At 38.7% G+C, this 27,761-nt stretch overlaps 2 protein-coding genes across 2 annotated transcripts; both read left to right on the forward strand.

Moving 5' to 3' along the window:
• The first annotated feature begins 328 nt into the window (after positions 1-328).
• On the forward strand, positions 329-1,696 carry LOC141914568 (uncharacterized). The gene is made up of 3 exons (XM_074805799.1): positions 329-410; positions 778-1,020; positions 1,104-1,696. The coding sequence occupies exons 1-3, from the start codon at positions 329-331 to the stop codon at positions 1,694-1,696; spliced, it is 918 nt and encodes a 305-aa protein (XP_074661900.1).
• A 14,071-nt stretch (positions 1,697-15,767) lies between these two features.
• LOC141914571 (uncharacterized) lies at positions 15,768-16,878 on the forward strand. The gene is made up of 2 exons (XM_074805805.1): positions 15,768-16,275; positions 16,361-16,878. Exons 1-2 carry the CDS (start codon positions 15,768-15,770, stop codon positions 16,876-16,878), a joined length of 1,026 nt encoding a protein of 341 aa, XP_074661906.1.
• Positions 16,879-27,761: the final 10,883 nt, after the last annotated feature.

Raw genomic sequence — 27,761 nt, forward strand, 5'->3', positions numbered from 1 at the left:
TCCGTCTCCGTCTCCGTCTCCCTCTCCGTCTCCCTCTCCCTCTCCCTCTCCCTCTCCCGCTCCCTCTCCCTCTCCCTCTCCCTCTCCATCTCCCTCTCCCTCTCTCTCTCTAGCATTCATATGCTATTGGATGGTCGTCCAGGTCGTGAGTACCGGTATATAACTTTCTACTGGTGGTGAAAAATATTGCAGCTTTCGTTTAAAGTGGAAGTTTTGGGTCACGCCGTGTATTTGTTAAGCTCTCTGTCTGTATAACAGTGGCTGCAGCGGCGGCTCACCTGACTATATTTCACATGCAGACAGGATACCACGCTGGAGACCAGTCGACATGAAACTAACATTTCCATCGCCGCCGCTGTTGATGTCACTGCCGCTGCTTATCGTGTTGTTCAGGTTTCCTGTCGCACTAGGTACGTTCACAACAAACAAAAATGCAAAAATGCAAATTAAAAAAGAATAAAAAATAATAATTCAAAAGAATTTAAAGGATAAAATACAAAACTAATTTGTAGATAGTGGGTTTTTATCTTATTGGCATAACAGGTCTTCACGTGAACACTTAGTCTATTTGATACTTGCCATATAATAACAACGTACGGAAAAACAGAAAGTTCACGAACTTGCAGGGTCTGTCATTGTCCGTGTTTGATCATCAATATGACTTCGTTACCCGTAACAGTACACGACTGTTAGACCTCTTTCCTTGAGAGGACACTAACTAAAATGTATTCTTCCAGACTTCCTATTGTAAAAACGACTATCCGTTCTCAATTTCAGGTGCAAAGACAAACGAGGAGGCGCCGCATCGCGCTCAAGTATTGATCCTAGGCGCAGGCGCTGCCGGTAATTCAGCCACTAAATATATACACGATCACGGAGTCAAAGACTTCGTTATCATTGACGCCGAGAACCGAATCGGGGGCAGAGTGAAAGCTTCCGAGTTCGGTGGTAAGATAGTCGACCCGCTGTGGGATTTGGCCAAAAATTTGACGACTCTATCTCAACGAAACGATAACGCGGGTTAGTTATGACGGTCAAGGTGTCAAGGTCAAGACTAAGTCCGGAACGACCTTCAGCGGTGACTACGCGATCTGTACGTTCAGTATCGGAGTCATGCAAAGCGACGCCGTCAAATTCGTACCCAGATTTCCCGAAAATAAGCAAATGGCATTTAACGATGGGAACCTACACGAAAATATTCATGCGATTTAACGCCTCTGCGCAACGATTCTGGGACGATGAAGAATATATTCTGTACGCACATCCGACAAGAGGTTACTACGCGATGTGGCAGAATCTGGAAGCCGTAGGTCTCCATCCGGCTGGTACGAATATACTTCTAGTATCTGTATTCGACGACGAGGCCGATCGAGTATCCCGTCTGCCCGTAGCGACTGTTAAAGCTGAGTTAACCGCCGTATTGAGAAGCATGTACGGAGCGCAGGTGCCCGAACCCGTTGAGATCCTGGTACACGACTGGCATACTAGCCCTCTCTATTACGGCTCCTTCTCCAACTGGCCCCCGTGGATGTCCGCTGATACGCACGCTCTGATGGGCGCTTCTTTAAATCATACGTTGTATTTCGCGGGTGAAGCGTACTCGGCCGGATATTATGGTTATCTTCACGGAGCCATGCATTCCGGAAACCAGACAGCGCAACAGATCATCTCCTCAATGGGACTAAAATCAGCGTGAACCTCCAACTCTGACACAACTTATCACATTCTCACATTCCTATTCATATTCTATTCAGTAAATCTAAAGGTGAATTAAGAAACCCTAGTTTTTTGTTATTTATTTATGAATTCTAGTATTTGTCGAGAGGCAACTTCCGAGCGCTAGTGAGCTGTCAATCAAACTACACATTATAGTTTTTCTACATCAATTCAAAAATTGATAATTTCCTTAGAAGTGTGATTGCCTTGGCTTGACATAGGTTTTTGAGAAGAATCAATTGAACTTGAACTGATCTTAACCTTTCGGAAAGTTGCCGCGCATGCGCAGTGGTTTCCGCCGCATCAATACGGTCACAGGCAAAAGCGAAGCCGTTTCATCCCTTGTTATTTTAATATAGTAAGGCGTCGCGCCCGCTGATACTGATCCTTAACAGCTAATTGTTTATCGAAACTCTACAGTGGATAAATAAACAACATCAACAAGAGGTATTTCTGTGATATTTTGAATTTATTTGCAGTTTAAATTTAGCGCCATTCTCGCGAGATTATCAACAACCCGGAAGTAAAATCCAAGCCAGTTTACAAGCCCCTGTGGTAGAAGCTGCTCGCGAGCAACAAATTGTTGTGAAAAGGAAACTTAGTTTAGGTTTATATATCGAGCTTAGTTTTAAACAGATGTACCCTCATTACAGCAGAAATAGGCTCTATAACTTGTGATGAGTGATTCGTGTTTGAATCCGAGTTAAACAATGAAAATTTTGATTGATTTCGTTGATCGAAATGGGTATGAATCCTTTTGTTCGCAGTTCTGCGCGAACTGCATTATAACATATTTATATATCTATCTAAAACTGAGTGTTATGTTATGTTATAATTTCAATGTAAATAAAGATTACTATTATTATTATTATAATAATTATTATTATTATTACTATATTTGTTATTATTATTATTATTATTATTATTATTATTATTATTATTATTATTATTATTATTATTATTACTATATTTGTTATTATTATTATTATTATTATTATTATTATTATTATTATTATTATTATTATTATTATTATTATTATTATTATTATTATTATTATTATTATTATTATTATTATTATTATTATTATTATTATTATTATTATTATTATTATTATTATTATTATTATTATTATTATTATTATTATTATTATTATTATTATTATTATTATTATTATTAACTATTTTGCCATACATTAAACTTGACCCAAAAATTCAAATTAATGGTCCAATCGTTACCCGATGCACGAGTTTATCAGACGGTTTATTGATGGCTACTGAAAAAATTCCTGGACGATAATTCCTGGACGGTTAATGAATTTTTTGGTTGTTCGTTTGTTTGCATGCGCTCCGATGATTAATAACCGACCACGACAGCAATCACAACGTGGTTTGAAAGCAGCCTCCGTAGGTCAAGGTCAGGGGTATCATCGGGACTGCTGTTTCGACTTCCCATTTGATAGAAATTCATCGAGCTCAGGAAAAACAAATTTGCAAATTTCCAGACGCGAAATGGAGCCTGACACTGGTGGTTCAAAACGTTGTCGCTTAAACGCGTGACTCAATTGAATAAGTTCATGTTCTTCTTTTTTCCATCAAAAAAAGGGGATAAACCTCGATTTTAATCGATTCGATTCGTCGGAAACAAAAAATAGGGGTTCGATTCTCGAAAATCGATCGGAAATCGAAGCACGTACAGCTGGATGGAATGGTTCTGGATATTCAAAGTTATGCCGCGGCTTTAGTAGTGAATATATATAGTTTGAGTTCATCTCATATTGTTGCATCCAAACCACGAAATAGAATATATATATATGGAATATATATATATATATATATATATATATATATATGGAATATATATATATATATATATATATATATATATATATATATATATATATATATATATATATATATATATATATATATACATATTTCTGCGCGTGATTTCAAAAATAATACACGACGAGAAAGTTCACAGTTCGTCTGTAATTTGCATGTTGCTGCATAAAGCCGACAGATTCGAAGCGCGTTCAACAACCATGTATGGAAAGAACAGGGAGTGTCAATCTGAAGAGGATACCAATCGTCAGACGTAAGACAGACAGAGATGTGTAGCGCGGAGAGATATCGTAAACTCGATGCTACATAGAACTGAATCAGTTGATGCGAAGGAGGAAAACTTCAAGTTATTTCTCAAACGCTCGTGAGATTTATATACGATGAGAAACTTTACGTTACCTCCGCTACCTCTGCCACCGCTGCCACCTCCGACGCGGCCGCCACCTCCGCCACGGCCACAACAGCCGCAGTTTATCCTGGCTTTCGTACATTTTCTCCGTGATTACGATGTTTATAGACGCATTGATTTCACTGAAGTATTGTTCCTGTATCCGCTGGGAAGCGTGCTCAACTTTCTGACGATCATTTTACTGATAAAGTGTCGCAAATATCAGTCGGTTCGTTACACGTTCCCTTATCTCATAACAATAGCGTTTTCGGATCAACTTGTCGTGTTGTTTGGTTTAAGAAAATTCGCTTACATCATGGTAATAACTATAATCCATGGACTAGGATATTATCCGGAATGCAAGAGTTTTCCTAGGAGGATAAATGCCATCGCATCATGTCCATCGATTTATCATTATTGGTATTATTTCTATCGTGTAATTGAACAGAATATTCCGATATGTTATATCGAGTATTTGCTTAAAAGTCAAGCGATCACTGTGTCTAATTATATCATCGTTGTGATTTCTATCGAGAGATTTCTCTCCGTTCGTTTTCCATTTTTCCACATGAAACATTTCACAGTAACTCGCCGTAGATATGCCGTAATAATTGTAATCGTTTTTGCACTAATTTTGAACTTGGATTTACCGATATCTAATCGAATTAGGGTATCAAATATTGGCTACTTCAAGTTCTTATGTGGTGGTGGTTATCCAGACAACACCCTCATAATTCGTACATACAGATCTGTTGCGGTATTTATTCGTGATATAGTCCCGACTTTAATTGTAGTAACAACATCAGTGGCAACTGCTAGAATTCGCCGTGGAGGTAAAACACGTATTGACGCCTCAGATGGCAACAGTCGTCATAAAACTGAAACCAGTAAAACACTTCTACTAATAGTTCTTGTTTATCTGGTGCTAGTAATGCCATACGCTATATGTGACTGTTGGCACAAGTTGCAACAGTTGATTATCTCGTTAGTGCGTCGAATTAATGGCTTCAGAATCACTGAATATAAAAACCCAATCCTCCACTTCTATTCAATGATGCTGTGGCCATTTTTAACCAAGTTGTTCACGATTCCTCGACAGAGCGTTTTCTGCGTGAATTTCTTTATATACGTTACAACGTTGAGAGTTTTCCGACACAAACTTGTCGGTGTTTTCCGCTGTAACTGTCGCCGAACGATTCCGAGTCAGTCCCAGTAGTTCAGTTAGTTCAATGAATGCGTGATGCTGTTTTATTCGCTATCATTCAGTGCTGAGTGACAAGCGGGTTCGAGTCCTGCTGACTCCTTGAGGTGTACTTGGCCTTGGTCCTTCCGTGAGAATAAATCGTGGTCAATAAAAACCCCAACAGGTTTTCTGTTGGGTGAAGGTAAGCCCAGATCCGAACGACGTAATGCTGTATAAACGATATTTTGTACGACTAAAAATATACCGGTACCCGTGTACCAATAATCAATTTTCTTCGCTTGATATTTAATGTTGCGATGATAGAAATTTTAATGAGAAAACTAACTAAGTTTTATTGAAGCCTTGAACGATAGAATACATTGCTTAATATTGTCGATAATGTTAACTGACCGACAATGTTAAGACCGGGAAGATGGGATACCAGGATTCAAATGCATCTGTATTCAGATTTCACTGGCCACGTTTTGGAAGTAGATTATCGATATTCAATGCCGTCCTTATTGCCATCGAAATTCATTTTAAAGAAAACACCAGGTTGAAAATGACTAATTACAAAAAGTCAGTTTCTATGATACTATTTTGATGTAACACCACCGACAACACCGTATCAGACTTTAGTGATTATCGGTTCGAATGATCGAATGTTGATTCCCAGAAGTCGTAGCCCAGAATGCCGTTCCACAGAGTTCCACGAGTTGAAATTAGTTCATTTTCAATGAAACTCGGAGTCAAATCTTAACTCAAAACAGTACTGTGGAACTGGGTTCGTTAACAAGAAGTAGATTCAACCACTCATAAGACAGTGGCGCCATCTGACGATTAAGTTATGTGACTACTTCATTGTTTAAACTAGATCCCTTGTTAGATGATATTACTATTATCATTATTACTATTACTGAGTCTACTGTCGAACTGAGTCTACTGTCGAACTGTGTCTACTGTCGAACTGAGTCTACTGTCCAGAAAAAGTTGATATTTGACATGTAGGCCTACTTAGAATCGACGGTTATTTGTCTGAATTTCTACAGCGGATTTTCGCACAGAAATATTCGCGAATTTCTCGTCCTAGTAAAAGATATATGTAGAAATTGACCGCGTAGCTACAAACATGGATTTGATTGAAAATGTCATAAAGAAATTCTCGCTGTTCCGGCGAGACTCGTAAAAATGCGGTGATAGTGGTTGGAAGCGTGAACACCGCAAATGCCAGCGAAACTGTTACGAGCATTATTGTCGTACGTTTTGATCTCGTAGTTTTCTGATCGGACGAAACCAATTTTCGAACCTCTAAATAACTGAACTGTTATAGCGGAATTTGATGTTAGAATGAAAAATAACGGTACGATATGAATGTGAACGACAGTTACGGTGAAAACGATCATTTGGTCGGAGAGTTCGTAGTAACATCCACTAAACTGGTCGGAAACGTACATCGACAAAATAGGTGTGAGGTATAGGACCAGTACATTCACTGCGATAATTATGAATATAACAAATCTAGCGAATTTAGGTGTACATATCAAACGAGATGTGAACGGCAAGAAATGACGTATTTCGGTCTCAGAAAGGTCATTATCCGATTTTTCTTATGATACTGGGCCTTTTGGCGATACATATAATAATAATACTATTAATAGTAATAATAATTTATTCAGCATAAAATCCATATAAAATATGCTCATTGGCTTTACATCATATATAAAAAGAGAACATAGAAGCAGAGAAAACTAAAACGAATTTAGTTAAAAGCTTTCGATGGGTTTTGAACTTAGATTTAACATCGATTGAGGGATTAGATTCAATTTGACTAGGTAAAGTATTTCAGAGTACTGAGGCAGAGTACAGGAAACATTGAGGAAATTTGATCGATGCATCTTCGAAATTTCCATTGAAAACTTGATTTCTGGGAACAACGTGGCCACAAGTCGGCCATCTTGAATTGTGTGTGTAAAGATACCTATATCAACTGAATATCAAGACAATCCACCAAAGCGTCTACAAAACTTCCCAAATTGACTGGATTCCGTCTACAGATGAACGAACAGTAACGAAAAGTGAACGCAATTTCCCGCTTGGACTTTTAAGTCCCTAATGGACTAAAAAGCGATGTATTTAATTTTGAACTCCTTCCACCCTCTTCGCTCGCATCTCCCCCTTTAAACAGCATAAAGATCGCCAAAAACACACGAATGAAGATTAGTTGAATGTTGAAAGGGGGTATGACGATAGGGATTTCAATTTTGTAACATATTTCTATAGAACATTGATTTCAACATCAAAATCGTTGACGTTGCACAATATATAAAATAGCATATACTTTTGCAGCGAACTTCGATATTTCATCACCTGTTCTGCTTGGGATTGGAATTTTCGAAAATAACAATGGTAAAAACTCTCGGAAGCTATATTTGATTACCGGGTCTCGGTCGACTAGGTCTTTGATGAAATAACGCTATTATATTTGCACCCAAACAGTCTGTTAAAATACGCAACGTTATTTACAGACGGTACATTTTGTATATAACCACAAGCATCAGAGGCGCAGACGACATCGAATCAACAGCGACGTGAACAGTCATCAAACCGTAAGTAATGAATCAGGGAGGAAAAGTTTGCAGAAAATTGTTCAAGCGAATGATTTGGTTTAATTTATTTCGGTGACTTCGTGTGTCCAATGAAGACCACAACAATATTCCAAGACCATAACCGTTCTTTTTGCGCATATTAAAGCTTTTCTAGAATCTGGGCACTGTTGGGCTCGTCACAAAAAAATAATTGTGAATGATTGAGAGAGCATCTCAACATTTCGATAGTTTTTTTTCAATTAGAATAACTCGCGGAGGGGGTTGGGATTGGGGGGGGGGGGGGGGTTAAGGTTTACCGCGGTATGATCACGACTACCGAATATCGAGCATTACTATATGTTTTGAGTATTAATCAAAAAGCTGCTTGTTCGGAAAAACATGCACTCTTTGTAAGCTCTTTGTTCACTTTGTAATCATGCACTCTTTACGAGAAATTTGTAGAGGCGTTTTTGTTTATAAAGTCTCTTAGAGTTTAAAAGCTTTTAACAGATTTCTTTCATGATTTTTCAATTAAAAGTTGTGATCAAGATACATTCATCAGAGCTTATCTTTGAATGTGGTCTTGGACATGTGTCTGATCAAAGTGGGTTGGGGGTAAAAAGAATAAAGACAGTTATACTAATTGATGCGTCAACTATTGAAATCTTGGAAGACTACCATAGTCATTGGGTTGGTGCGCGAGCTAATACGGGGTCACTAACGACTGGGATTGGCTACGAATGTCGTGATTGTGTAATTCACGGAGCCTCCCCTGTTGCGTGAAATCATCGATATGTGGTCGGTGAGATCGAATTCAGTAAATGATTTGGGAAAATACCATTATGTAGAAAAAGTAGGACCGTTTTGAGGCCGCTTCGAGCTTTATTGAGGGGGAGTTCTATTTCATGAAAAAGACACCTTTTCACCAAGAAAAATAACACTTACCTTAATACCATAAGCGGAGATCTTGAAACGATTTTCTGAGTACTTGAATAAATCATTTGTGAATGGATTCTTTTCACTTTTTTTTCATTTTCCAAAATAAAACGTGAAAATTGTAAACAAATTTTGACGAAAAAGATCTTGACCCGAATTTTTTTTCACACTGACTTTTGAAGGGCACAATGAAAATTTTAGGGTTCGTTCACTACCACTGAACACCCTCGATACACGGGAAACACCCGTAACACGGTCTCTTCTCTACGTCTGAACCATCCTCGCTTGCCAGGGTTTGATTGCCTCACGGCTTAGGGGCCACCAGTCTTGGATTAAGCCAATGATATGCGATGGTTTTCACCGGCAGATTCGCTACGCATCCCTGATTGGGTACATAGACTGGTGGCCGCTTAGCGGTTCGACGGTTCCTGGCTGGCAAGAGCGCACTTTTAATAACAATAACGATTTCACGCGGGGACAATACATATCTCAGTTATCTGTCGGTTATTGATAAATGCCAAAACACCGAAGTGGTACCTGCAGCGAGTGAGGGTGACATCTGAGACCCATTTCGCTTTTTCATATGATAGATTATTCAATGATTCGACTGGCGTGTTTCAGTGGGTTTAGGCATCGGAAAACGAATGAAATATCCAAACGTTTGATTTTACAATATTTTGTATTTATGAACATCATTATCATTATTAAATATCTTAATCGCCTTTGCGGCCGATCACATGTGCGTTCATTATAGGAATCGGGCCTTAAACAGGGTGAATATAGGTTGCCGTAGAATTCGCCAGTTAATTTCTTAATGATTCAAATAGGTATCATTTGATTTAGTGAAAAGTTATTGAACGCTATCACCACGATGAAGTCGATCATTGCATTATTATGTAAGTAATTCGTTATAATACTGTAATTCCATGAGTAACTCACAACTTTTTCACGATATACAATGGATGGATTTTCCCTAATTTTATGTTTGTTTTTCAAGTCGTAGCGGTTGTTGGTGTCGCATTTGCGCGTTACACGGTCGAACAGTACCAGACAATGTGTAGTCAACATTGCGATAGAGAATCGGGAAGGGTCACCGACCTGACTGAGAGAGCAAGGCTTTTACAAACTTGTAAAAGGTAAGTTAAATTTTCTAGTGATCAGTAAAATATTCTTGCCGTATAATCACTCAGCGTGTTCATCCTACGTGCGCGGGCGGCAACCAAACCCCGGCAAGCGAGGGTATGCTGTACCTAGAGGTACGTATAGATCCAATAGCTAAATGATGTCCAGATATCGTTTTGAATCTCGTCCAGGTTCAGCAGGTTATTTTCACAAAATCACGTCACTGAAAAAAAAAAATTGTAAGTGCCTAGTTCTGTAGCTAGGTGGCGAATTGGGGCCATTCAAGTTTCATCGAGATCCACACACCATAAACGAAGCTAAGCATCCGAACCAATAACGCGTCTATTGATATCTAGCTCTAGCTTAAATCTATATTTGGGGGAGGGACTCAAGTTGTAGAGGATGTTTGAATGAAAGAGATAACTGATCTTTGCATTTTCATTTTCAGCCATTGTCAGAAAACCGCAATGTGTTTAAGATCAAAGTGCGGCGGATCGATTCAATCTGTACAGGATGTGTGTTTTGTGAACTGCCAGCGTGCTGCTGCGCAAGCTTGCATGACTTCGTAAATAAACGTATTCTGCAAATCTAACACAATTGACAGCATGTTTCTCGTATATTTTGACTAGGGATGAATTTATGTTTTGAAATCCTCCAACAGTAGTTTGGAATGTTAGGGGTGAGATGTTTCATCTGCCCGAAGCAGCCGAGGGCTCTGCTTCGTTGGCTGCCGGGTTGTTCCATATCGATAGAAAAATTGGATCGGTTGTCATTTTAACAAAAATCGACTGCTCGGCTGTTTTGCATTCTCGTGTTTAACATTTTCAGGCGCCATGTTTTTTTTGCTACCCGCTGGGTCCGCATGGTTGGATTTTCTTTCATATACCAATATCAAACACGCTGATATTCTTACCTTTAACTCCAGGTTAAAAGGGAAAAAAACCAACAACAACATAACCTTGTACTTACGTTAAAGTTTGACAATTGCATGCGATCAATAATAGTTTTACCTGTACCTAAAGAAATTCTCAACTCAACAGTTGTTATTTTCACGATTAGTGTAAAAATATTTTTTTTTACAAACTGATAGAATAAGGTTCCTGATCGCTCCAGACAATTTTCAACTACATTCCAAAGTTATCGTACTGGTTTACTGATTTACAAGTGCGACTGAGCCAGAATTGTTCGCAATAAAGATACTCTAATTTACACTTGTTGTGCATTCGACTAGGATGACACAACTTCACGCGAGACATGACACAAAAAACATTGTTAAAAAAAGCTCAAAACGTTTTTCAGAATGTTTTTCGGCGTGCTTTTGATTAAGAATATCTATTGCATTTTGCAAAACGACCCGGCCGCTTAGGAGAAACAATGTATCATTTTCTAAGCCTAATGGTACGACTATGCTGGAGATATGCGAAATTGAAAGTATTTCGCTATTCCTCATAAAGAATGTCGGTCTTCAAGATGAGTTGAATGTAATGAGGAGAGGATGACGATAGGGATTTCAATTTTGTAATATGTACGGTTTGATAAGATATTGATTTCAATATTTCATTCGGTTTTGTTTTTTAGAATATGAAATAAGTATATTTTCCGATGAAGTTTAATTTTCGCCACCTGCCCTGCTGATGATTCATATTTACGTACTTTCTCTTGAAAGTGGTATATGATTACCAGATCGGTGGGTACGTTCTCCGGAGAGAGTATATTATTGATTTACACTCTAACAGTCATCAGAGGCGCAGACGACAGCGAACATACAGAACTTTGTACGTCCAGTAAAGTCTGTGGTTTAGCTACACGATCAAATATTTTCACAAACACAAGACCGTCAGATTATAAAAGCTTACCACCAACGATTGGGTAACTATCTAATGTTTTCGGAGGTTGAGGCTAGGAATATTTTCAAAAGCTATGTGCGGTACTTTTGTCTGAAATCATCGAAAACTGTATTTGAATGAGGACTGATGCAGCAACCGACGCGGTCACATGACGTCACGTGTTTATTCTAAAAATAAGGCTTAAAATACGCTGATTGTAGGTTTTCATAGAAATTAGCAGTTTACTTCTTTATGATTTATCGTTTGGTGTCACTGCAGATTTAACATATCGAACGCTATCACCACGATGATCATTGCATTTTTGTGTAAGTATTTTTTATTATAGAAATACTGCGATTGCGTGAGTAATTCTCGACTAACCCCTATTTTGTGATAACCTGTGGTTGGATTTTTTTCAAGTTGTAGCAGTTCTCGGCGTCACGTTCGCGAGTTACACGGCCGAATATTACCTGAAAACGTGTAAACATCATTGCATCACTGAATCAAATAAAATTTCTAATCACAGATGGAGGAATGTGCTGTTACGACAGTGTGAAGGGTACGTTAAGTTTTCTAGTCGGCATTTAGTAAAATATCTCAGACGTGATCGGGTGTACACCGCTTTAATCGCTAATTCCTTATGAGGCAAGCCGTAGGCAACAACGGTTACCGGGCTTAGACTCGAACCCCGACATTCCCATGCGTTAGTTCCCGTAGTATATTTGTATTTTGTATCTAGGGCCAGTAGCTAACTATTTTTGAGATGGCGTTTTGAATTTCGATCCGTCAGCAATGTCGGTCGCTGAAAAATAAAGTTTTAAATGCCTTTTTCTGCTGCTAGGTGGCGCGCTGGGTCCATCTAAGGGTAAATAGTATATTATGTACATAAGTGTGAGCCCAGTTTCTTAAGTTTCAAAGGCTTTAATGACCGTTTACATAATTAATTGTAAATACTGTTTTTGTCCTCCATGAAAATGGTTGGAGTGTAATAAATATTCGTAGTATCATCAGCATCGACCCCACTATTAACGAAGCTAAAGCAACTGAAAGACGGACAAGACGGACGGACAGTACATACAATAAGGGTCTCAATGAAGCCCGAAAATCATTAACGCATCTATCGATATCTAGTTCTAAATTCTGGCTTTACATAACGTAATTTGCGCAAAAATAATTTGTCTATAGATTTAGATGATGTTGAATGAGATTTCTAATCACTGAATTTATATTTCCAGCGAGTGTAAGACCATCGCTCATTGTGTTACGTTAAACTGCCCGGTAGTGATGCAGACCCAATCTGAAATGGATAAATGTATGGTGGATTGTCAGCGTATTTTGTCCCCATTTTGAATTTGCACCGACACTACTACACTACATTAGAATAGATTATCATTCTAGTTAACTCGGACTAACTTTAGTGCAATTAGCCCCTAGAATGTAATGATATTCGTTTTAGTGCCGGGCAACTGTAGTGCAAGGGCTTCTCGGCAAATTGCAACAACCGAAGATTCTATGACAAGTAACGATCTGCATCAAGTGGTTTGGTCCTCGTTGCTACGGAATTTCTAATGCCTTACTTGAATGCTCCCTTAAGTGAAAAAGAATAACTAGCTACCGTACACGTCTTTATTTTATATGTACAATCATTTATTCATAAAAACATCGTAGATGTTATCGTACGTTTCATTTATTGTCAATCATCTTCCTCTCCCACCACCATAGTATCATCAACTTCATCTTCATCATCAAAATCACTGCTGTCATCGTCAAATATATCTAAATGATCTTCTTCAGCCGTATTCATCTTAAAAACAGCTAAACACTCTCGAGGAAAATCAGTTTTCTTATTCTGAATCGCATTGCCTGAAAATAAGAATTAGAACAATTTTTTTGACGTTACCATTTAAGATCTCTTACATAAGGCAAAGAAGGAACATTTTTGATAGACCATCTCTCTGAAACTTTGATAAGGGGTCCAGGGGCACCATGCCCACTTGGTCAAATGCTTGACATTGAGACAATTTAGATATCGATGCTCCCCCTGGTGAACAAATATAGAAATACCAAGTTTTTCCGCTATTCAATGCCCCCTGATGTCAAGATACAGAATCTAATAAGCTTGACATTCAATACAATCATAAACTCGAGGTCCAGGGACATCATGCATTCTTGGGAGGTGGTTTGAAATGTTCAATACGTATCTAACAGATTCAATATTCAACGCCCCCTTGTAAGCATATACAAAAAACCAATGACCTTTAAACTTGCCACAATCATAGAACATGCTATGAACTATAATTTTGCAAATGGTTATGGTTACAAACCATACCCATGTAGGCCTACCGATAAAATATAGAAATATCAAGTTATTCAACAATATCAAATGCCCCCTGAGCCCGGTAACCATGAAACCCGATGAATTGAAACTCAAAACAATCATAGAACATGTCATGAAGTACAACTTTGCAATGGATTGTGGTTACAGAATATGCATCGGTACCGATATCAATCAGGAAAATTGTATGATTTTATATTCAGCTCCCCCTGGTGGTGAGAAGTATTAATGAAACCCCATTTCCACGGGAGGGGATAAATCCTATGAAGTGCTTAGAATTATCAAATACCAAGACTTTAACTTAACCTGTTGATATTTTCCTCAAAAAACATTTTCCATCTACGAATAAGGACTTAGATGACACTAAGATTGCGTGACAGTTGACTGATCGAAAAATGTCTGGTAGATCCCTTCCCATAGTAGGCCTACACCCATCACAAATTCCTATGGTTGCAAGTTCCAATTGGGCTTAAGAGGCCTTGCTTGATAGGCCTATATATTCAAAAGCCCACGAATAGCCTCAAATTAAAAAAAAAAGTCAGCAGGGCCTCTACTACTACTACCCGCATTAATAGTTCTACCTAAAAAATGCTATATTTAGCTAGGTAGGGGAGAGCCTGTATCAAACCGAACGAACATAAATATCCACTGGCCTATCAGCACCTTAAGAAGGTGCCATAAGGCTATAGCTAGGGTAGCTAGGCTATGAAAAAAAAAACAGGTGCCGGTGGTGGTGGGGAATCGATCCTTTCAGCTTTTACAGGTCTACACTACAGCCCTATTTTCACAACATCAATTTTTCTAGACCGTGACATTTTTCCGTATCTTCTCTTTATTCAGTGAGGTGTCAAAGCCTGCATAAATTTGGTTTCTTTGGTTTCCTCTCCCTCTCCCTCTCCATCTCCCTCTCCCTCTCTAGCATTCATATGCTATTGGATGGTCGTCCAGCACGTGAGTACCGGTATATAAATTTCTACTGGTGGTGAAAAATATTGCAGCTTTCGTTTAAAGTGGAAGTTTTGGGTCACGCCGTGTATTTGTTAAGCTCTCTGTCTGTATAACAGTGGCTGCAGCGGCGGCTCACCTGACTATATTTCACATGCAGACAGGATACCACGCTGGAGACCAGTCGACATGAAACTAACATTTCCATCGCCGCCGCTGTTGATGTCACTGCCGCTGCTTATCGTGTTGTTCAGGTTTCCTGTCGCACTAGGTACGTTCACAACAAACAAAAATGCAAAAATACGAATTAAAAAAGAATAAAAAATAATAAAAAATAATAATTCAAAAGAATTTAAAGGATAAAATACAAAAATAATTGTGGGTTTTATCTTATTGGCATAAGAGGTCTTCACGTGAACACTTAGTCTATTTGATACTTGCCATACAATAACAACGTACGGAAAAACAGAAAGTTCACGAACTTGCAGGGTCTGTCATTGTCCGTGTTTGATCATCAATATGACTTCATTACTCGTAACAGTACACGACTGTTAGACCTCTTTCCTTGAGAGGACACTAACTAAAATGTATTCTTCCAGACTTCCTATTGTAAAAACGACTATCCGTTCTCAATTTCAGGTGCAAAGACAAACGAGGAGGCGCCGCATCGCGCTCAAGTATTGATCCTAGGCGCAGGCGCTGCCGGTATTTCAGCCACTAAATATCTACACGATCACGGAGTCAAAGACTTCGTTATCATTGACGCCGAGAACCGAATCGGGGGCAGAGTGAAAGCTTCCGAGTTCGGTGGTAAGATAGTCGAACTTGGAGCAAATTGCGTTCAGGGTACTGACGGTAACCCGCTGTGGGATTTGGACAAAAATACAAAATGGCCGGCGTCGTTTCGAATTACGACAGTTACGTCACGCGTGACGTCGACGGAAATGACGTCACAAGTGTTTCGGACGCGGCGTTCCGGAAGTTCGCCAGGGCAAATCGAGTTGTCGACCGGATTCGCGAGTTTCGTCAGAAAAACAAGATGGCCGACGTTCCGCTGAGGGCTGCTTTACGGTACGGCGGCTGGCCGATGCGCAGGACGCCCGTGGAGGACGTCGTCGAAATGTTTGACGTTGATTTCGAGTTTGCTGTCCCTGCTGACGAAATGACCGTTCTTTATCAACCGGCTTTGCAGGAGAATTACAAACAAGAAGATTTCTTCATCACCGATCAGAGAGGGTTCGGTTATATACTGGAGCAATTAGCAGACGAATTCCTAACAGACGGCGCCACCAGACGACTCTATCTCAACGAAACGATAACGCGGGTTAGTTATGACGGTCAAGGTGTCAAGGTCAAGACTAAGTCCGGAAAGACCTTCAGCGGTGACTACGCGATCTGTACGTTCAGTATCGGAGTCATGCAAAGCAACGCCGTCAAATTCGTACCCAGATTTCCCAAAAATAAGCAATTGGCATTTAACAGTTTCACGATGGGAACCTACACGAAAATATTCATTTAACGCCTCTGCGCAACGATTCTGGGACGAAGAATATATTCTGTACGCACATCCGACCAGAGGTTACTACGCGATGTGGCAGAATCAGGAAGCCGTAGGTCTCCATCCGGCTGGTACGAATAAACTTCTAGTTTCTGTATTCGACGACGAAGCTGATCGAGTATCCCGTCTGCCCGTAGCGACTGTTAAAGCTGAGTTAACCGCCGTATTGCGAAGCATGTACGGAGCGCAGGTGCCCGAACCCGTTGAGATCCTGGTACACGACTGGCATACTAACCCTCTCTATTACGGCTCCTTCTCCAACTGGCCCCCGTGGATGTCCGCTGATACGCACGCTCTGATGGGCGCTTCTTTAAATCATACGTTGTATTTCGCGGGTGAAGCGTACTCGGCCGGATATTATGGTTATCTTCACGGAGCCATGCATTCCGGAAACCAGACAGCGCAACAGATAATCTCCTCAATGGGACTAAAATCAGCGTGAACCTCCAACTCTGACACAACTTATCACATTCTCACATTCCTATTCATATTCTATTCAGTAAATCTAAAGGTGAATTAAGAAACCGTAGTTTTTTGTTATTTATTTATGAATTCTAGTATTTGTCGAGAGGCGGTTTTTGATGAACGGGGGTTTGAACCCGGCCGTGGATGCGGATTCCATCCAGAAGAGTGTCAGCATCGTGTTTGTAGTGCGCGCGTGCTCAATTGTATTTCAATTTATTTATTTATTTGAACAATTCACTTCATGATAAAGCATGGTTTAGACATTAACATGAAAATTAATAATCGTATCGGTATTGAAGAGGCAGTATATATATATATATATATATATATATATATATATATATTTATATATATATATATATATATATATATAGCCACAGACATATATAAATATATATATATATATTATATATATTATGCTTTCATAAGACTGCCTCCTCTTCAATATATTACATATATATACATATTTCTACGATTTCAAAAATAATACACGACGAGAAATATGTTCACAGTTCGTCCGTAATTTGCATGTTGCTGCATGAGGATACCAATCGTCAGACGTAAGACAGACAAAGATGAGTAGCGCGGATAGATATCGTAAACTCGACGCTCCATAGAACTGGCTCAGTTTGCGCGAAGGAGGAAAACTTCAAGTTATTTCTCAAACGCTCGTGAGATTTATATACGATGAGAAATTTAACGCTACCTCCGCTTACGCCGACACGGCCACCACCTCTGACGCGGCCGCCACCTGCGACACTGCCGCAGTTTATCAGGGCATTCTTACATTTTCTTCGTAATTACAGTGTTTATAAGCGCATTGATTTCGCTAAAGTATTGCTCGTGGATCCGCTGGGAAGCGTTTAACTTTCTGACGATCATTTTACTGATAAGGTGTCGCAGATTTCAGTCGGTTCGTTACACGTTCCCTTATCTCATAACTTTAGCGTTTACGGATCAACTTGTCGTGTTGTTTGGTTTAAGAACATTCGCTAACACCTTTATGATAACTTTTATCTACGAATTAGGATATTATCCGGAATGTAAGAGTTGGATGGTGTTTGAAAGTAAAGAGGCAAGTGCATTATGTCCTTCGATTTACTATTACTGGTACTATTTCTATCGTGTAATAGAACGGAATATTCCGATATGTTTCATCGAGTATTTGTTCAATAATCAAGCGATCACTGTGTCTAATTATATCATCGTTGTGATTTCTATCGAGAGATTTCTCTCCGTTCGTTTTCCTTTTTTCACATGCAACATTTCACAGAAACTCGACGTAGATTCACCGTAATAATTGTAGTCGTTTTTGCGACAATACTAAACATGGATTCACCGATATCTCATGGTCGAATAGTTTTTTTAAGGGGTACCCAACAGTTCACCTGTAATACCCGTTATAACGACTTAAACATTGTCATTTTTACAACATACAGATCTGTTGCGGTATTTATTCGGGATATAGTCCCGGCTTTAATTGTAGTAACAACATCAGTGGCAACTGCTAGAATTCGCCGGGGAGGTAAAACACGTATTGGCGCCTCAGTCGGCAACAGTCGTCATAAAACTGAAACCAGTAAAACACTTCTAATAATAGTTCTTGTTTATCTGGTACTAGTAATGCCATACGCTATATGTGATTGTTTGGAAAAGTTGGGCCGTTTGATGTCATTATTAGTGTACAGAATTAATGGCTTCAGAATGACTCTTGACGAAGCCCCCATCATGTTCCTTTTTGTTATGATACTGTGGCCGTTTTTAACCAAGTTGTTTACGATTCCTCGACAGTGCGTTTTCTGCGTGAATTTCTTTATATACGTTACAACGCTGAGAGTTTTCCGACACAAACTTGTCGCTGTTTTCCGCCATAACTGTCGCCGAACGATTCCGAGTCAGGCCCAGTAGTTCAGTCAGTTGGGTAAGGCGTAATGCTGTTGCATTCACTTTCAGTATGTTGGGTGGCAAGCGGGTTCGAGTGTTGTTGGCTGCGTACGGTGTGTACGAGCTCTTTTATCTGTCGCGGACGTTTGGAGTAATCATGATTACTCCAAGAGGTTGCTATCGATTGAATCGACTCCATGATAGATAAACTGCGTTGTTCGCTCGTTCTTTCGGTTTGCGGGCCTGCATTTCGTCTGTCCACCAGGAGACAACAACATTCTCTAATCGCGAGCGTAAATCATGGCAAAAATGAATAAACCAATCAGCTAGTTTTGTGAAATGCAGATCCGAAGCAAGATAATTCAATCAATTCAATCACTTCAAAACTACTTGATAGTAAGTGGTCTCTACACTTGATATTTAATGTCGTGATGGTGAAAACTTTAAACAAGGAAATTAACTAACTAAGTTTTATTGAAGCCTCGATCGATGAAATATATTGATTAATATTTTCGAGAATGAATTCAGTTACGTAAGATTCAGTTACGTTCAAATCTCTCTGGGGGCATTTTATATGTTTCGACTAATTGCAATTTAAAAAAGTTTTAAGGTACAATTATATATATATATATAATTGTACCTTAAAACTTTTTTAAATTGCAATTAGTCGAAACATATAAAATGCCCCCAGAGAGATTTGAATGTAACTATGAATCGAAAATATGAATCAATATATTTCATCGATCGAGGCTTCAATAAAACTTATATATATATATATATATATATATATATATATATATATATATATATATATATATATATATATATATATATATATATATATATATATATATATATATATATATATATATATATATATATATATATATATTCTATTTCGTGGTTTGATGCAAGAATATGAGATGAATTCAAACTATATATATTCACTACTAAAGCCGTTATATATAATATATACACGGCGGGGTAAATCGAAACAGCGCCATATTTAGTTTCCAATTTGTGAAATAAGAGTGATAACCATTATCGCGCGTTGATCTCTTTTTGCCGAGTCTTAATCGATCCTAAACGTACGCGACAACGTTTTTCTGAATTGTTCGTTTACGATCGAGTAAAGTATGAAATTAACGCAAGAATTGAAAATCGACGAAACCGCGTAAATCTGATTGATAACATTTTTGTAGAAAACATCCCCGATACCGAACTTACCGAAGAAGCCCGGAATTTCTAGAACAGTGAATACCCCACTCATCGCGAGCACCATTTTAGTCGCTTTTGTTGGATTTTGCGGTGTCGAGATTTTAGACGCGGAGAGAGTTTTGCGTCGCTTGCTTTTGACGTATAAGACAATAATAAGAGCTATGTTTGCCGCGATAACTAAAACATTTGCAAGAATAACGCGGATGATCGGATCTATGTATTTGTTCATAAGTTCGTAGACTAATCTATAGATCCCAGCGGTGTAATACCTCTCGTGAACAAATCGAAATTCTTTATACTTACTCGATGATCGAATACGCATAGTAATAGGGTAGTAAGCGCATATAGATATTGATAGAATACCCGTAACGATGACGAGTGGCTTTAAGCTGCGTTTTACGTGCAGCGGAAAAATGATAGTAACCAATCGTTCGCATTGGATTATGACGGTTAGAAGATTTCGGAACATTACTAATCCTTTAGCAAACATACTCGCCCATATGGTCATTTGTACCGGGAAAATTCTGTAATTGGGAAATTTCTTGATCGAGTCGCCGTAACGCGCGTAGTGGATGTAATATCGAATCGGGTTCTGAATGAATTTCGACAGTAAAAACGCGATGTCGACGAGCGCCAGGTATTTCAGTAAATCGAAGCAGCGGTTTTTAGTTTTCAGTTTGTGAAATACGATGATGACCAACACGTTGAACGCAGCGCCGACTAAAACCAGCGGAGGTGTAATATACGCTATCTGTATCCATCTGAACTCCCATAATGAATCGTAAACGTAAACTACGGTTTTGTTCATTATATTTTCGAGTTGGTCTGAAACCATTATCTAAACTCAAATACTGGCATTAGTTCTAATTTGTACGAAAACGCATTTACATTCGCTCCACTTTGGTTCTGCAATCAAATTATCTGAATACCAATTAGTTTCATAGGCGGTAGATGATTTCGTCTGGCTTGTGCATTCAAATTCTCACAGGGCAGAAGTCTGAAAGCTGAAACGGGCGAAATTTCTGGAATTCATAAATTCTTTCATTGGCGGCATGAAATTATCGAGTTCTATATCTCACGGTGAAGGTCGATCAGTATGAAATTGTATATAAGGATTTCAGTTTTGATAACTCGGAAGTAAGGATTTCGCACATAGCGATTGCAATAGCAAACTGACCGGTGAATAATCATTGACGATTTCAGATCAGATTTTGTTTAATTTCTACTTTTTTTAATTGGCGTTTTCTGCTCATTCGCTGGCAGTCCACACTGTACATCAACCCACGCCTTGTGTCAAGTAAGAGACGATGGAAATTGATACAGTATACATCATGTGGGCAAAATAAGAATTAAAATCACAAAAACCAGAAGAAACCAGAGATTTTCAATAACAAATATTTCAAAGGAAAACTATATCTTATTATATCATGGTGAACTGATAATTCGTTTTTGAAAAAAAGTCATTGTATCATTTTAATGAGGACTGGTAGAATATCTGATTCAGCTCCATATATGTGAAATATATCCGTTATTGAAAAGTTTAAAAGGGTCGATCTGATATTATCTAGCCAGTGGTGCTCGTGTCCATTGAACCGCATTATGACAAACTCAGTTCATTTTGTGTCCTGTTATTGTCCTCGGTCTTTGAAATCACCTAGTTCGTTCGATTTGTATTCAACTAGTTGTGAGAATTGATTTGTCGAATTCGGATAGGATAGAAAACAGATAGATATGTGTATAGCCAGTACAAGCGCCTACATCTGTGAGCAAAATACCGAGGTATTCCGCATGGTAACGGGTTATAATCCCCCCCAGTAAATATCCCCCCAATAAATATCCCCCAAAATTTGATTTCACAGCTAAATTCAATAAAATACTTCAAAATTCTATCTTGAAAAATGGTTTTCAAAAATTTGAAATTTTCCGTGGTGTTATTCACAATATTCGCCAAACAACGTGCTTAAAAATTGACATTATTCTCTGATTTTTAGCAAGCAACATGCATAAGAAATGATATTATCGCAGTTGTTTTGAAAATCCCTATAAGTAATATTTTATTATAAGTAATAGTAAAATATCTATGTACCCTAAATATTATTGTAAAAAGTATTATCTATTTCATTTAGGTTTTACACTTAAGTTTGATAGAAAACTGAACTTCGATTTTGACCATGAGAATTTTACCTGGGGGGATTGTTACCATGTGGGATTGTTGCCCCTGGGTGGTTCTTACTTGGGGGGGGGGGGGGGGGTTGAGCTAACACTCATTTCGCATTTCAACGTGAAACAAGAACGCCTGGATGACATGGTCTAACTTGCTTTGAATCACAGATGAGCCGTCGGAAGGAATTTTTCAGTGGCGAGGCTTATTTCTGAAGGGGTCTGCCCCCCCCCCCCCTAGAAAAACTTAGAAAATTCAATCACTGGAGATGCGTTTTAGGGCCATTTCACGGTCTCATTCACAGAAGCATGAGAAGCCGTGAGCCAACCACCTAATACAGAGAACGACCAGCTGCTACGCGGTACAGCGCGCTTTTAAAAAAGATTTTGTTAAGCAAAAAAGTGGGCCCCTGCCACCCCTGTTCCGACGACCCTGAATCATCAAGTTAAATTTAAAGTTTTCTTGTTTTTAAGAATATTTTTAGATAGTGCCCTCGGGACCTGATCGATGCTGACGAAACCAACAAATCGACAAATAACTGAGTTGCACGTGTTACGTGATTTATGGTATTTCAACTCCTTTTCTAAATGTCAAACTTAAGTTGTATCGGGTTTAAGCTGAAAAGATTAGTGTAGAAGCACAGGGGCTTGTAAACTGGCTTGGATTTTACTTCCGGGTTGTTGATAATCTCGCGAGAATGGGGCTAAATTTAAACTGCAAATAAATTCAAAATATCACAGAAATACCTCTTGTTGATGTTGTTTATTTATCCACTATAGAGTTTCGATAAACAATTAGCTTTTAAGGATCAGTATCAGCGGGCGCGACGCCTTACTATATTAAAATAACAAGGGATGAAACGGCTTCGCTTTTGCCTGTAACCGTATTGATGCGGCGGAAACCACTATTTTGCCATACATTAAACTTGACCCAAAAATTCAAATTAATGGTCCAATCGTTACCCGATGCACGAGTTTATCAGACGGTTTATTGATGGCTACTGAAAGAATTAGATAATTCCTGGACGGTTAATGAATTTTTTGGTTGTTCGTTTGTTTGCATGCGCTCCGATGATTAATAACCGACCACGACAGCAATCACAACGTGGTTTGAAAGCATCCTCCGTAGGTCAAGGTCAGGGGTATCATCGGGACTGCTGTTTCGACTTCCCATTTGATAGAAATTCATCGAGCTCAGGAAAAACAAATTTGCAAATTTCCAGACGCGAAATGGAGCCTGACACTGGTGGTTCAAAACGTTGTCGCTTAAACGCGTGACTCAATTGAATAAGTTCATGTTCTTCTTTTTTCCATCGAAAAAAGGGGATAAACCTCGATTTTAATCGATTCGATTCGTCGGAAACAAAAAAAAGGGGTTCGATTCTCGAAAATCGATCGGAAATCGAAGCACGTACAGCTGGATGGAATGGTTCTGGATATTCAAAGTTATGCCGCGGCTTTAGTAGTGAATATATATAGTTTGAGTTCATCTCATATTGTTGCATCAAACCACGAAATAGAATATATATATATGGAATATATATATATATATATATACATATTTCTGCGCGTGATTTCAAAAATAATACACGACGAGAAAGTTCACAGTTCGTCTGTAATTTGCGTGTTGCTGCATAAAGCCGACAGATTCGAAGCGCGTTCAACAACCATGTATGGAAAGAACAGGGAGTGTCAATCTGAAGAGGATACCAATCTTCAGACGTAAGACAGACAGAGATGTGTAGCGCGGAGAGATATCGTAAACTCGATGCTACATAGAACTGAATCAGTTGATTCGAAGGAGGAAAACTTCAAGTTATTTCTCAAACGCTCGTGAGATTTATATACGATGAGAAACTTTACGTTACCTCCGCTACCGCTGCCACCGCTGCCACCTCCGACGCGGCCGCCACCTCCGCCACGGCCACAACAGCCGCAGTTTATCCTGGCTTTCGTACATTTTCTCCGTGATTACGATGTTTATAGACGCATTGATTTCACTGAAGTATTGCTCCTGTATCCGCTGGGAAGCGTGCTCAACTTTCTGACGATCATTTTACTGATAAAGTGTCGCAGATATCAGTCGGTTCGTTACACGTTCCCTTATCTCATAACAATAGCGTTTTCGGATCAACTTGTCGTGTTGTTTGGTTTAAGAAAATTCGCTTACATCATGGTAATAACTATAATCCATGGACTAGGATATTATCCGGAATGCAAGAGTTTTCCTAGGAGGATAAATGCCATCGCATCATGTCCATCGATTTATCATTATTGGTATTATTTCTATCGTGTAATTGAACAGAATATTCCGATATGTTATATCGAGTATTTGCTTAAAAGTCAAGCGATCACTGTGTCTAATTATATCATCGTTGTGATTTCTATCGAGAGATTTCTCTCCGTTCGTTTTCCATTTTTCCACATGAAACATTTCACAGTAACTCGCCGTAGATATGCCGTAATAATTGTAATCGTTTTTGCACTAATTTTGAACTTGGATTTACCGATATCTAATCGAATTAGGGTATCAAATATTGGCTACTTCAAGTTCTTATGTGGTGGTGGTTATCCAGACAACACCCTCATAATTCGTACATACAGATCTGTTGCGGTATTTATTCGTGATATAGTCCCGACTTTAATTGTAGTAACAACATCAGTGGCAACTGCTAGAATTCGCCGTGGAGGTAAAACACGTATTGACGCCTCAGATGGCAACAGTCGTCATAAAACTGAAACCAGTAAAACACTTCTACTAATAGTTCTTGTTTATCTGGTACTAGTAATGCCATACGCTATATGTGACTGTTGGCACAAGTTGCAACAGTTGATTATCTCGTTAGTGCGTCGAATTAATGGCTTCAGAATCACTGAATATAAAAACCCAATCCTCCACTTCTATTCAATGATGCTGTGGCCATTTTTAACCAAGTTGTTTACGATTCCTCGACAGAGCGTTTTCTGCGTGAATTTCTTTATATACGTTACAACGTTGAGAGTTTTCCGACACAAACTTGTCGGTGTTTTCCGCTGTAACTGTCGCCGAACGATTCCGAGTCAGTCCCAGTAGTTCAGTTAGTTCAATTAATGCGTAATGCTGTTTTATTCGCTATCATTCAGTGCTGAGTGACAAGCGGGTTCGAGTCCTGCTGACTCCTTGAGGTGTACTTGGCCTTGGTCCTTCCGTGAGAATAAATCGTGGTCAATAAAAACCCCAACAGGTTTTCTGTTGGGTGAAGGTAAGCCCAGATCCGAACGACGTAATGCTGTATAAACGATATTTTGTACGACTAAAAATATACCGGTACCCGTGTACCAATAATCAATTTTCTTCGCTTGATATTTAATGTTGCGATGATAGAAATTTTAATGAGAAAACTAACTAAGTTTTATTGAAGCCTTGAACGATAGAATACATTGCTTAATATTGTCGATAATGTTAACTGACCGACAATGTTAAGACCGGGAAGATGGGATACCAGGATTCAAATGCATCTGTATTCAGATTTCACTGGCCACGTTTTGGAAGTAGATTATCGATATTCAATGCCGTCCTTATTGCCATCGAAATTCATTTTAAAGAAAACACAAGGTTGAAAATGACTAATTACAAATAGTCAGTTTCTATGATACTATTTTGATGTAACACCACCGACAACACCGTATCAGACTTAGTGATCATCGGTTCGAATGATCGAATGTTGATTCCCAAAAGTCGTAGCCCAGAATGCCGTTCCACAGAGTTCCACGAGTTGAAATTAGTTCATTTTCAATGAAACTCGGAGTCAAATCTTAACTCAAAACAGTACTGTGGAACTGGGTTCGTTAACAAGAAGTAGATTCAACCACTCATAAGACAGTGGCGCCATCTGACGATTAAGTTATGTGACTACTTCATTGTTTAAACTAGATCCCTTGTTAGATGATATTACTATTATCATTATTACTATTACTGAGTCTACTGTCGAACTGAGTCTACTGTCGAACTGTGTCTACTGTCGAACTGAGTCTACTGTCCAGAAAAAGTTGATATTTGACGTGTAGGCCTACTTAGAATCGACGGTTATTTGTCTGAATTTCTACAGCGGATTTTCGCACAGAAATATTCGCGAATTTCTCGTCCTAGTAAAAGATATATGTAGAAATTGACCGCGTAGCTACAAACATGGATTTGATTGAAAATGTCATAAAGAAATTCTCGCTGTTCCGGCGGGACTCGTAAAAATGCGGTGATAGTAGTTGGAAGCGTGAAAACCGCAAATGCGAGTGAAACTGTTACGAGCATTATTGTCGTACGTTTTGATCTCGTAGTTTTCTGATCGGACGAAACCAATTTTCGAACCTCTGAATAACTGAACTGTTATAGCGGAATTTGATGTTAGAATGAAAAATAACGGTACGATATGAATGTGAACGACAGTTACGGTGAAAACGATCATTTGGTCGGAGAGTTCGTAGTAACATCCACTAAACTGGTCGGAAACGTACATCGACAAAATAGGTGTGAGGTATAGGACCATTACATTCATTGCAATAATTAAGAATATAACAAATCTAGCGAATTTAGGTGTACATATCAAACGAGATGTGAACGGCAAGAAATGACGTATTTCGGTCTCAGAAAGGTCATTATCCGATTTTTCTTATGATACTGGGCCTTTTGGCGATACATATAATAATAATACTATTAATAGTAATAATAATTTATTCAGCATAAAATCCATATAAAATATGCTCATTGGCTTTACATCATATATAAAAAGAGAACATAGAAGCAGAGAAAACTAAAACGAATTTAGTTAAAAGCTTTCGATGGGTTTTGAACTTAGATTTAACATCGATTGAGGGATTAGATTCAATTGGACTAGGTAAAGTATTTCAGAGTACTGAGGCAGAGTACAGGAAACATTGAGGAAATTTGATCGATGCATCTTCGAAATTTCCATTGAAAACTTGATTTCTGGGAACAACGTGGCCACAAGTCGGCCATCTTGAATTTTGTGTGTAAAGATACCTATATCAACTGAATATCAAGACAATCCACCAAAGCGTCTACAAAACTTCCCAAATTGACTGGATTCCGTCTACAGATGAACGAACAGTAACGAAAAGTGAACGCAATTTCCCGCTTGGACTTTTAAGTCCCTAATGGACTAAAAAGCGATGTATTTAATTTTGAACTCCTTCCACCCTCTTCGCTCGCATCTCCCCCTTTAAACAGCATAAAGATCGCCAAAAACACACGAATGAAGATTAGTTGAATGTTGAAAGGGGGTATGACGATAGGGATTTCAATTTTGTAACATATTTCTATAGAACATTGATTTCAACATCAAAATCGTTGACGTTGCACAATATATAAAATAGCATATACTTTTGCAGCGAACTTCGATATTTCATCACCTGTTCTGCTTGGGATTGGAATTTTCGAAAATAACAATGGTAAAAACTCTCGGAAGCTATATTTGATTACCGGGTCTCGGTCGACTAGGTCTTTGATGAAATAACGCTATTATATTTGCACCCAAACAGTCTGTTAAAATACGCAACGTTATTTACAGACGGTACATTTTGTATATAACCACAAGCATCAGA

This window comes from Tubulanus polymorphus, unplaced genomic scaffold (genome assembly GCF_964204645.1).
Source record: "Tubulanus polymorphus unplaced genomic scaffold, tnTubPoly1.2 scaffold_44, whole genome shotgun sequence".
NCBI lineage: Eukaryota > Metazoa > Nemertea > Palaeonemertea > Tubulaniformes > Tubulanidae > Tubulanus > Tubulanus polymorphus.

What these genes read in the sequence shown, in the direction of transcription:
- LOC141914571 (XM_074805805.1), top strand. Translation starts at nt 15,768, where the DNA reads ATGGCCGGCGTCGTTTCGAATTACGACAGTTACGTCACGCGTGACGTC. An exon ending in CAGCGGTGACTACGCGATCT is followed by an intron (nt 16,276 to 16,360) that starts GTACGTTCAGTA and finishes GGCATTTAACAG; the next exon opens with TTTCACGATGGGAACCTACA.
- LOC141914568 (XM_074805799.1), top strand. Translation starts at nt 329, where the DNA reads ATGAAACTAACATTTCCATCGCCGCCGCTGTTGATGTCACTGCCGCTG. An exon ending in CAGGTTTCCTGTCGCACTAG is followed by an intron (nt 411 to 777) that starts GTACGTTCACAA and finishes TCTCAATTTCAG; the next exon opens with GTGCAAAGACAAACGAGGAG. An exon ending in TCAACGAAACGATAACGCGG is followed by an intron (nt 1,021 to 1,103) that starts GTTAGTTATGAC and finishes CTGTACGTTCAG; the next exon opens with TATCGGAGTCATGCAAAGCG.